The sequence below is a fragment of the Pterocles gutturalis genome, unplaced genomic scaffold (assembly GCF_000699245.1).
Source record: "Pterocles gutturalis isolate BGI_N339 unplaced genomic scaffold, ASM69924v1 scaffold5283, whole genome shotgun sequence".
In the NCBI taxonomy this organism is placed as follows: domain Eukaryota; kingdom Metazoa; phylum Chordata; class Aves; order Pterocliformes; family Pteroclidae; genus Pterocles; species Pterocles gutturalis.
In genome coordinates this window covers 30049-41473 of record NW_010122809.1, presented here as the reverse complement: position 1 = coordinate 41473, position 11425 = coordinate 30049, and the positions used below count along the sequence as shown (strand labels likewise).

Below are 11425 nucleotides of genomic sequence, written 5' to 3'. Positions count from 1 at the left end.
CTGAAGTAACTTCCTGCTAGCAGTTGTGGCACAGTCTGTTAGCTAAAAGAGTATGCTATAGGAAATCTGAACACCTCACAAGATATGTTTGTTTATTTTTCTTTCACTGAAAAGAGGGATGTTTTGATCAAAAGTAAACTCCAGCCATTTTCCTGGAGGTGGAGTTTTCATGCAGTACGGATGAGCCCTGAGCGAGCTATATGTAAAGTGCCACATAGAAATGAAAAGTTGTGGTGATGTGGGACCTCTGTGGATGAGGCTGGGATATCTGATCTGTGTTGGTGTCTTATTAAGAGGAAATGCCTATTACACAGTTTAATTCTCAGTTAAACTGAAAGAAACCCCATCCCCTTTAGGGAGGTTCCATACAGTCATTGGTAAACCAACAGCTCAAAAAGTAAAATAGCCAATTACCTTTTTAATTAGGTATTGAACTTTATTCTGTAGAGATTTATATATGCTCTGTTATTGAAAAGAACATGGCATTAAAAATGTCTCTATTCTGATATATTAATTACCTATTTTCTGTAAAGCAAGTCATAAAATAAGAGAACACCATATATAAGATTTTGATTTCACTGGAGAACTGTTCCCAGTAATAAAGAGCATATAGAGGTCACTCTACCACTGGTTTTATTTGGTTTGAAAAATATAAAATAGTTTGTCCATATGGTCTTATGTTACCTAATTACTTCATCTAAAAAGAATGTGGGGTTGTGTATCTTAACTCCATGATTTGTGTAACATTTTAAGAAGGGACTATTTTTGTGGGATTTGGATTGTACCAGCTTAATTTCAGTGGATACTGTTTACATCTTAGTTCACAAAAATAGCTTAGATTTTTGACTTTTTAATAAAAAAATCTGACATGCAAGGCAGCTAGTGTCAACTTCTTCAATGTTTGAAGACTTGAATATGCCAGGAAGGCAGGATTTTTTTTTCTAATGATGCTACCAGAAGGCTGAGGTTTTGTCACTGGAATATAATTGCATTAAGTTAACACAGCTTTTTTTCCCCCTTTTTTTCAGGCAGATTCCAGATTAAAAGCTCTTAATGCAACATTCAGAGTGAAAAACCCAGACAAGTAAGACTCCACATCCTTCTTCCCTCCCTCCCTTTCCCTTTTTCAGTTACAACTGTAACGTCAGATGACAGAATATTCTATATCCTTAGAATAAATTCAGAAAAGAAAAATTATATTTCTGCACTTCAAATCTTAACAGAAGCCCAGTAAGGAGGTAGCGTGAAAAGGTTTGATAAATCCTGTTTCTAGGAGCAGGAAACATTCAGAAAAATGCTGTCACTTTATGCAAAATTAGTCTTTCATTTTAGCTAGATTAAAAGGAGGGGACCGAAAAAACAGATTCAGAAAGAGAACCTCTTAATATTTGTTTGTAAAGAAATCTTTACAAGTGTGAACAGAAAACAGATTGATAGTAGGTCTTTCCAAACATCTGCTAGTGTGCAATTCTGGATGCATGCACCCTGGTGTTGCAGTTCATAGTTCTCTCCAAGCTGCCAATTTTCACAGATGCTTTTGGAAGTCCAGAGGTCAGTTTAGCTCTGTTGCATTTTAGGAAGCTCTGGGACAGGCACTAGAGCAATCTGCAGGATCAAAAAACTAGTCAGAATTGTCAGGGTACACAGTGGAAGGCTCATCACACCCTAGGTGACGTCAGAAAGGTAATATGAGAGTTTCTACTTTTGCAATTGTCAAACATCATTTGCCATCTATAAGCAATGGAGACCTGTACGAAGTGCCCTTCTGGATTCCTCAGCTGTCCATAGTGGCAATAGGAGATGGTATTTAGGGAGAGCCCATGTGCCTGACTGCTTTCTATTGTCTGCTCCCTTTGTACTTCACTAGCATCTCTGGGTATGGTATTAAGCAATTAGAGGGTACAAACTTTTCTGAACCTCTTTGTAGATTATCTACAAATTGGTGCAGTCCCTCCTTTTTTATTGTGTTTGCTTTTGCAGCCTTTTGTGAGAGCAAGGAAGCTTTTAGCTAGGGTTTAATGTAAAAGATGACATTCGTGAATGGGATAGAAAGACAGCAATTCTCTCAATAGCTACAGGTGAAATTGGCCCCTTGTTAGAATACTTCATTCTTTATCTTCATCTGTGGCTAGTAGGATTTAGCTTTTCCTGCTTTCACAGCCAGGAAACTTTGACAGTAGTCTGTCTATGGGCACAGGCAGGCAAGACTGGCTAAGACTGAAATAAGGAATATATTGCTGTCTTTTGAGGTAACAATGTTTCAGAAAGCAAAACTGTTGTGAGAAGTGGCTTGGTAAAAAGCAGGAAAAGAGTTAATACAAGGAAAACATGAGGAAGGGCTTGTAACAAAAGCAGTCCCTGAGTATCTATCTCTCAATAGAGACTTTGTGGCATCTTAAGAGGTATGGCACATGCTTTCCATTGTATTCTGACAGCTACATAGCTTCCAAATTGAACTTTTGGATACAAGTAGTTTAATAAATAACTGATGAGCGTAACTTGTATTTTTGTTTTAATTCAGGGAGAGCATTTAGTATAGCAAGTGTGGCTCTGACACGAGGAATAGTGCCTTGCTCTGCCTAGCAGATTTAATGCTTGAGCTGCCTGGAATCTGACACCTTACCCCTCTGGGTTACCTTTGGTGCTTGTGTGACTGGGTGGTGAAATGGATTCAGCAAGCTCACATTGCTGAAACAAAAGATCTGACTGCTGTGTGGAGTGTAGGCTTTCAGGTTCCTGGGCCAGGAAGAGTTCAGGTGAAGAGCAGCAGCAGCTCCCAGGCCAGATTGCCTTGGGGTGCTGTGGAGCTGCACCCTTGAGCTTAGAGCAACGGGAGGAGCTTTAGGCAGCTGAAATGATGCTGCTCTAGGAGCTCACATGTGAACTGGAAACTAAACCTCCGCTCACATGTGAACTGGAAACTAAACCTCCTCCTGTGGTAAGCAATTCATGTCTTCATTGATGGAATTATATGGTGATTAAAAACATGGTGTTCTGATACTCAGAGGTAAATTTGTATCTACTTCAGACATCTCTAGTTCAGCCTCATGGCACCCATCCTCCTATTGTTTTTCTGTGCTGTAGTCAAAACAGTAGCTTTCTTCTTGGTGAGAAGTTTCTTTAGATAACACTAAATCCTTTCCTAAGGCAGAATTAAAAAAAAAAGTAACACTTTTTTTTTTGTCTAATTGGTTGGATAAGTGGCTTGTTCTTCAGTGGACAGTTCTGTTCTTGTAATAGCTTCCTTCACAAAACAGGAAAATGGTACTGCCCTCTCTGATGTAGGGAGGAGTTCTGCCAAGCAAAATGCACAAAGTAAATTACTTCTATTGAAATACTGTCTACTGTAAATGGTATCTTTGCCATTACCATAAAAGATATTTTTGAGAAGAAACCTAGTGGTGTTCCTAGAGAAATGTGGCCTGATCTGTTCTTCATTTGTGTCTGAAGTTCTCCTTAGTAGCTCAATGAAGTATCTAGACTGTTGGTAATGGTGCAGAACCAGTAAAACCAAGGGAGAAGCACTAGGCTTGCTTCAGTTACTGAGTGCCAAAACTGTCTGGTTTCACACGTCTGTTGTTATGATGCACTGGGAAGTAAACATCCCTTTGTGTGCCTTGCCAAACAGTTTAGAAATTACTTTATGTGATTTTTTTCTATGAGCAATGAGTAGGACTTAAGCATATACTTAAGAAATAAACCTTTGATCTGCAACACCACCAGTTTCTTAAAAACAGATTTTCCTGAAAGATTATATTTGTAAAACTTTAATCCTTCATGAAAGATGGGGCAAAAAATAACATAACTTTGCTTTATGTTTTTCTGAGACAATAAAAATAAGACAGCTTGGTTCTGAAGAGGTGATTTTAAAAAAAAATTATTATTGTTATTTTTTAATGGAGGAGGAATTGGCATGGGAGTTGATGGATTGGTGCTGGAGTCCAGGATACTGAAAGTCCTCTCAGGTCCCTGATTCTTGCCTTCAGGGAGTGCAGCATTCCTAAAAGTTTTTGTGCCACAAAACAGAATAAATAAAACTTTTCATTATACATTTCTGGAGTGGAAAGAGAAGTCTTCCTGAGCTGAAGGCATGCTTTTTAATCTTTTGTTTTTAGTTCAATTATTTCAAGTATCCTCACTGTACATGTCTGCAGCTGTCTGACATGCAGCCGTGGTGCATATTTTATAAAGTGTAAACTGAAAAGATTGCTCTCTAAACCCCACTGTGCAGATCAATGACTACATTTATTTTTCCCATACAGATTCTCTGCTGGCTTTTAAATCTTTTTATGTACTTTAACCCTGTGTGTGTCATAATCTATATAAAAGATGCTCCTTGGAGATCAAAAATATTAGAAATGGTAATAAAGCTCCTGCTTCCTGAATGTAAGGAGGAGAGTATTTTGGGGGAAGACTTCCTGGCAGGGGAAGAAGAGGTGTTAAATGAAAAACCCTGGAATTTCATACTTGGTCACCCAAAACAAGTGACCTGACTCATTTCAGTAAGACCTCTTGGGTGCAAACTATTCTGAAATACAAAGCCTGACTGTGTGCCTGTAGTAGGAGGAGGGCTGAAGGTTTTAATGCTTGAACATCAACCTGGAAGGCTAATCTTAGTCTCCCATTCCTTAATTCTAGTTGTGTTCTTTTGTGTGTGTTCATTTTCAGATCATTAAGTAATTTAAGTAAAGCTGTCTCTTCCCATCTGGATTAAATACATTTTTCTGTACCTAAGTAGGTCATGAGTTAGACTTGTGTGTAGTAGGGAGGGTTTACCTACACAGAAGTGGCTGTTGCTGTGGCTTAAGTGGTTAAGTGTCACTAGCAAAGCTGTGGCAAGTGATTCAGCTTTGCCATTAGCATTAGCTAAATGTATCAATTTAACCTACCACCACAGCTTAACTGGGGTGTGGATAAAATGCCACTTTCCTTCAGCAGTGGCAGGCTACCAGTGTGCACATGGTCACTTGTGATGGGTTACCTGACTGGCACTTTGCTAAGCTGTAGTGATGTGATTGCTTTTAGCCTTGTGTGACTCCAGTGCAGGTACAGGTCTCAGTAGGGTTTCGTGTGTAACCAGTTACAGTTGCCGTACGGCTTAGCCTTAGAGGAATTGTGGTAATTGTGGATACTTCCTTGAGCTTCTGAAGGGCCATACTCAAAACTGGCTGCATGGCGGTTTGAAAGTAAAGTACCTTTGTCAGCTCAGAAGTGTTGAACACATTTTTATTAAGAAGTACATACGCTTCAGCAGATTTTGGCTTTGCATTTATTTGAAGCTTTCCTATTCACTTATGCTTGCTTTTATATACCATAAAAAAAACCCAAAACACAATGATGTAGTGATTTCAGTTAACTGCTTATATTTCATAAAAATGTATCTGTTAAATTGTTCTGAACCTTCATCATTTACATAAAAAAATAACACTTATGCAAGTATTGGGTTGTTCACTTTGGGGAAATTAAACTCTGCAGTCACTTCTTTAGGAGTCTTCAGCTAATTCCACCTCAACATAATCCAGGCTCTGTCTCACTGGCTGTAGTGTTGTGGCTCTATCTTGTATTCTGTGAAAACTTGCTTTCATGATGGCTAATGATGTACTATCTGTTTCCTGCTCCCAGGAGATTTACTGAGCTAAAACACTATAGCGATGAACTGCAGTCTGTCATATCACACCTTCTGCGAGTCAGAGCTGTAAGTATTTCCCATGTGTGTCGTGACAAATAGTATAATTTATTTCCAAGGCAGTATTTCTTCTTTAATCTAGGGAACTGGTATATGTGCTCTAGAATAAGGGCAGTTTTGCCTGAGAGAGTCTGGATCTGGAGTATGGGGCAGGAGATGGTGAGGAGGGGGTGCTGGCTTAGTACAGATTTGGTGGGGAAAGGGTTCCAAATGCAATGGCTAGGTTTGGCAGTCTTTGGAGGAGCAAACACATGCATGTTGCTAATCTGCCCTCTCCCCTGATGGTCGCATATCAGAAGGAGGTGTTTTAAAGAGGATCGAGATGTCTGCTTTACTCTACTCAGCAGACAAGTTGCTTTTGCTGGATGTCTGGGCTGGGAAGGGCCCCAAAACACCATTTGCTGGTCAGACATACAATACTTTGTTTTCCAGAGCTTACAGTATGAATTTTGTATGCTTCCCAGCACACTTTTCTTTTTTTGGCTTCCTCTTCTATCTGTAATGAATAATGCTCTTTCTAACGATGAGAACAATTATGTCATGCATCAAGATACTCGTATGGGTTGAGAATGGAAGATCGCTTTTTTAAAAGTCACAAAAAGGAAATAGGAAATTACAATTCCAATAATGAGGAGCGTGATACTGCTTTTTAGCATGTTCAACAGGGTTTTAATTTTTGATGGAAACTGTGCAGCAGAGAGGAAGGTAATTGGTTGCCCTGTTGAGCTGAGGTTCTTGAGAGGATTAATCACTGGTGTTCTACTGACAGTGCCTTTTTTGGGGGGGCTGTATGTACATGACTTCTCTTGGGAAATTTGCTTATGTTTCCTTTTTACTGCTTTGACAGACCAATAACAATAACTCTTACCGAACTTCTTTCATTGGCACCTCACAATTACAAGGGCATTATCTGGATTACAAGTCACACTTCAGAGTGTACATTTGGTCTTTTCTTCTGAGGCTGTTGCCAGTGTTGTAGTGCTGGCTGCAGCAGGTACTAACTCTCCAAACAGCTGAAATGACATATCTAGCTTGAGCAATAAGTTCTGCAATGGATAGCTCATTTCCTTTCCTTTGTTTCACTGAGCTGGATGGAAAAATCAAGTCCCTTGTTAAAATTTTACTGAAGCTTTCCCTCCAGTCTTGGTGACAGGATGGACTTTTGTCTTGCCATCTTTATGTTAAATAAGCAAGTATGTGTATAAATTTGGTATTATTTAGGTAAAGGAAGCTATGCCTTACATCTGGTTATCAAAAACTAAAGGTAACTTGATTATTTGTGGTCTCCATAGGCAGATCCTATACATGGTTGCTTTCAACGAAATACTTGAAATGTTACTTTTCAATATAGCCTTGACTGTGACTTCAGTCTTCAGAGACTTAATGCTGTTGATTTTTCCTTCAGTAGTGGCTTAGATTAGATTTAGGCCTAATCTTGTTTACCTGTATAAAAATGTTAAGGCTTTATCTTGAATTTCATATATGGGTTTTCACAGAGAAATTGCACTTAATGTTGATGACCAAAAATTTACTCTCATTAATGTTTTAGAGGGTAGCAGACCGACTATATGGTGTCTATAAAGTCCATGGCAACTATGGAAGAGTATTCAGGTAAGAGTTCATCCATTCTTTAAATAGGTATGTAGGAAGAGAGATGTGTATATATAGAGAGAGGGAATAGGGAATTTGTTGGTTGTGTTATGCTTTTGAAAAGTATACCTGAAGCATTTAAATTCGTGCCTTGAAAAACTTCATATTGCAGTTCTAATGAGATTTCTGTGTTGGACATAGTGATCCCTGGATGTGCTGAGCTTAGTCTCAAGTGGAAAACTTTAGCTTTTTGTTTTGTGTTCCAGACCTTTGGGGCTTTTGTTGTGTTGGCATTCTGTTTCTTTAGAAAGTAACATACTACCTATTTTCATGCAGTTGTCTCTGAATAGCTAGGTCCTTTTAAGGGTTAAAAATCAACAACTGTATCCCATTCTAGTACCTTTTTTAAGCGAATTTGCCAATAATTTTTTTGATTTATATGAGTGAATTGCATGCTCAAGTTTTCCATCTCACTGGAGAATTAAAGAATCTAAACTTCTGGTTAAGGAAAACCTCCTGCTTCTACACGCTGTTCAAGTGCTAAATTTAATTCTCTGGGTTAATGGATTGCAGATGTCTTTCTCATTGGGGGTTTTAAAGTGAAATTAGGTGTAGTTCTGTAATAACACAAAGACAAACAAATGTCAACATAGCAGAGTGGAATGTTTATGAAAAAGTGAAGGACAGAATAGATGCATTAGACATGAATTATGTGAAATATAAGGGGACCCCCTTCTTTTTTCTTTTAAAAGGGTTGTGGATATAATTCTTGTAACTGAGAAATCTCTTAAGGTTTCACAAAGCTGAGAACACAATTAAAATTGCAGTGTACGTACTTGGATGTCCGTAAGAAATCTTTTGCTATCTTTATGGTAGCTCTGTTTCCTCCTTTATCTAAATGGTCTCCCTAATGTGCATGGGTAGTTGCAGTAATGAGGCTGTTGTAAGTTGGTGTTTTCTAATGAATAGAACTAAACAGAAGTCTACTATGAACAGACAAAGCAACATACAGCAAATGGTTTCAGGAGCAGTAAAATGTTTGTAAATGTCAAATCCCACCTTCTGTTTTTTGGAATGAGAGGCTTCTATCTGATGTGTTGCGAGTCTGGAAAGCTTAGTTTCTTCTTGATAAGCACGTCAGACCAAATTCTGGTTTAGAAGGTCATGTGTTGTGTCCTGTCCCACCTCCTCCTCCTTTTAAATGCTAGTGTCTTCTGCTTGTTTGTTTGTTTGTTTTTAAATTGAGTTTTAGATATTTAAAGAAGACTCTTTCTGCTCAAAACCAATCTCAAACTGTCTGTGAGGATGAGTTTAGGCAGCGGGGGACAGTTGTTTAACAGAGTGCTGTAAATAGCCACATTGTCAGTGTTGCAGCTTAGAGGAAGAAAACAGTTTGGCCAAGTCTAACTTTGAGGCAGTTTCCATTCAGGTGTCACCTGGAAAGAAACTATATACAGGATGCAGCTTATTAGCTTCCCTTACCCTTCACGTGTGATGTTGTTTCTCGTTTGTTTTTCCTACAGTGAGTGGAGTGCAATAGAAAAGGAGATGGGGGATGGGTTGCAGAGTGCTGGCCACCACATGGATGTGTAAGTCCTGACTGAATATCTGATAGTTTGATGTAAGCCAGATGTAGAACTTTCCTCTTTCCTCTCTTTTCCCTCAACCCCAAAGTACACACGAATAGAGTACCGAGAAAGCTGGGGGTACGTTGTTGTTAGGTATAGAGTGTTTCTGTGACTTGGATGCAGGCACAATTTTAGCATCCATGTACTGTATTAAGTAGCTCAAAAAGTCTCAGGAGAACCAGAGGGGTTTCTTTTTTTATTATTATTTTGAAATTGTAGAAGTGTTTGGAATTCTTCCAGTTTCTCTTTTAAGCTACTATGCCAGAAACTGGTGGAATACAACTTTAATGTACTGCAGACCTGATGAGATCCATTTGGTTTTGATAGCAGCATTTTGTACCATGCAGTAGATGGTACACAGATTTGTACTTAATTACAGTAAGTTAAGAAATTTAATTAATCAGCACCAAAGCTCTAATGGATTCTTGAAACAAATACTGACTGGATGTAATAAAGTAGAGAATCCTCCCTCTTTGCATCTTTAGAGTCAGTTGGCAGAGTATACAACATACAGCTTTCAAAATAAGAGTCTAGCACTTCAGAGTGTTGACAGAAGTCGTATTCTAGGCTCACGCTTTCTGCTTTTCAGGTAGTCTTACGTAGTAAGTGAAACAGTATAATTTCTCATTGCTCTGATTCCTCTTCTTTGATTCCACAGTACAGATAAGTTAACACCTCCAGCAAGAGATGGAAGCTGTTTGATACTTCTTCATACAATGTTTTTACTGATGAAGTGTAATTTGTGTGGAAGTTACTGGTTTTAGTTTACAGTGCAGATTAACGTATTTACCACTGCCTGGTTGTAATTGGTGTTCTGCCTTGTCAAGTGGAAGGGCTTGAAGAGCCATGCCAAATTCTGCCCCGAGTTTCTTCAGAAGAATTCTGTTTTTATTGAGTCTTTAAGAATTTAAATCACTCTGAATAACTAGTCAAAGTTAGTCAAATACCTAGAAATGTGTAACCAACTAAAAGAAGTGGGTCTCACTTCTCAGCTGGGAGGCTGAAGCCTCTACACACATCTGAGATGTTTAATGTTTCTGTCTGTAACACAGTTAGGGTTAAAGATCCAGAGTAATGGCAGTGCTTTTCTGGGTGACTTTAATCACCACGTGAAGTCTGAGGTAGCTTTCATTGCCTGTCATCTCTTCTGCTCTGGCACTCTTGTACAACAATAATCTCTTAGTGACAATCAAGCAAGGAGCAGCGGCTATGGGATTCAGGAACTCATTCAGTGACCCATGTGGTCTCCTACCACTAAGGATCATATCTATGATCTTTTGAAAGTATAACTTACCAGTCCAGTTACCATTCCCATAACATTAGGCAGGAGTTTATTGCAACAGAAGGCTACTTCAAGGAGGTTGCATAATATAGATGTTAAACTTCAAGGCTAATTTAATTATTCTCTATCTACCCCATATGCTGTAGTCTTTACTACATGTTTATTTAAACTTTTGCATTGTTGTTGTTTAGTATGATCTAAAACTGCTTAATATTTGAAGAAGACATCCAAAGCACCTCTGAGTGTGTGTTGTATAACAGGATGAGGCTTGCTAAAGTGATAGAAAACTGTAACAGAGTACTCTGAGAAAGCTCGAGTGGCTGTAATTGTCATTTAAAAGATGAAAGAAAAAAATATGCTAGACCTTTGACTTCTGTCCTTTATGCTATTAATGAGTGATCCTTTATCTCTGTATCAACCAGACTGTCATTACAAGTGGAAGCAGTCTAAACTGAAACGGGTTTAGCTGATGATTCCCATGAAGAGTGGGAACACATTAGGTACCTTTACTGCAGTGTTTCTTGAGATTTTTTTTTTCCTAGTTTGCCTGCCTGCTTAGGACAAACCAGTGCCTCAGCTTAGGCAGTCAGAAATATAGCTTGTCTTGATACAATTTATTTTCAAATCAAACTTAAGTGTCATTATGAAAATGCTGTCTAGGTAAGGTAGATTTTTGTTTGGCGGGATTTTTCTTGGTTTTTTTGGAGAGTTGTTCAGCCACAGATGAGCTCTAACACTGCTCTAAATTTAGAAGTTAGTTGAAACTGAAATGTGGTCCATCTGCTGCCCTGAGAAATCTATACTATACTAAAATTAATGTACTTCAGAACTTAAAAATAGATAGGCTAAGCCGCTTGTGACCTGTGCAGCTGAAGGACTTTTTTCAGAATAAGTATATTTTTCAACAGTTTGGTCTTCTTCCTTACTTTGACTCATAATGTGTATTCTTGTTCTGCCTGTTCTTTTATCCCTTCTACTTAAACTGATCTGCTGTTGCTGGTCACTTGATGTTATGCTCATTTATTACCAATAGCCTTGGTAGGGCTTTTCCTTTGTGTGCCACGTCTTTGATTTCACGGAGCATCAAAACAACTCATCTTACTTGCAAACTTTAAAAATGCATACTTGAACAGATGGGCATGTCTACAACTTTTCCTCAGGCTCCACATTCTTCTAGTTATCCTACAAGTAGCCACTCCCTCTTTGAAGAGCCTTAGTTCACATGCCCTACTGAGCAGG

The 11425-nt window shown here is 38.6% G+C and overlaps 1 protein-coding gene across 1 annotated transcript in view; it reads left to right on the top strand.

Annotated features, from left to right (window-relative positions):
* SNX4 (sorting nexin 4) overlaps positions 1 to 11425 on the top strand; it is a 32554-nt gene that overhangs the window by 14155 nt on the left and 6974 nt on the right. The window contains exons 5-8 of the mRNA XM_010077639.1: positions 1029 to 1084; positions 5623 to 5695; positions 7236 to 7297; positions 8800 to 8865. Of these exons, the coding sequence (XP_010075941.1) occupies positions 1029 to 1084; positions 5623 to 5695; positions 7236 to 7297; positions 8800 to 8865 (257 nt within the window). The remainder of the gene's footprint in view (positions 1 to 1028; positions 1085 to 5622; positions 5696 to 7235; positions 7298 to 8799; positions 8866 to 11425) is intronic.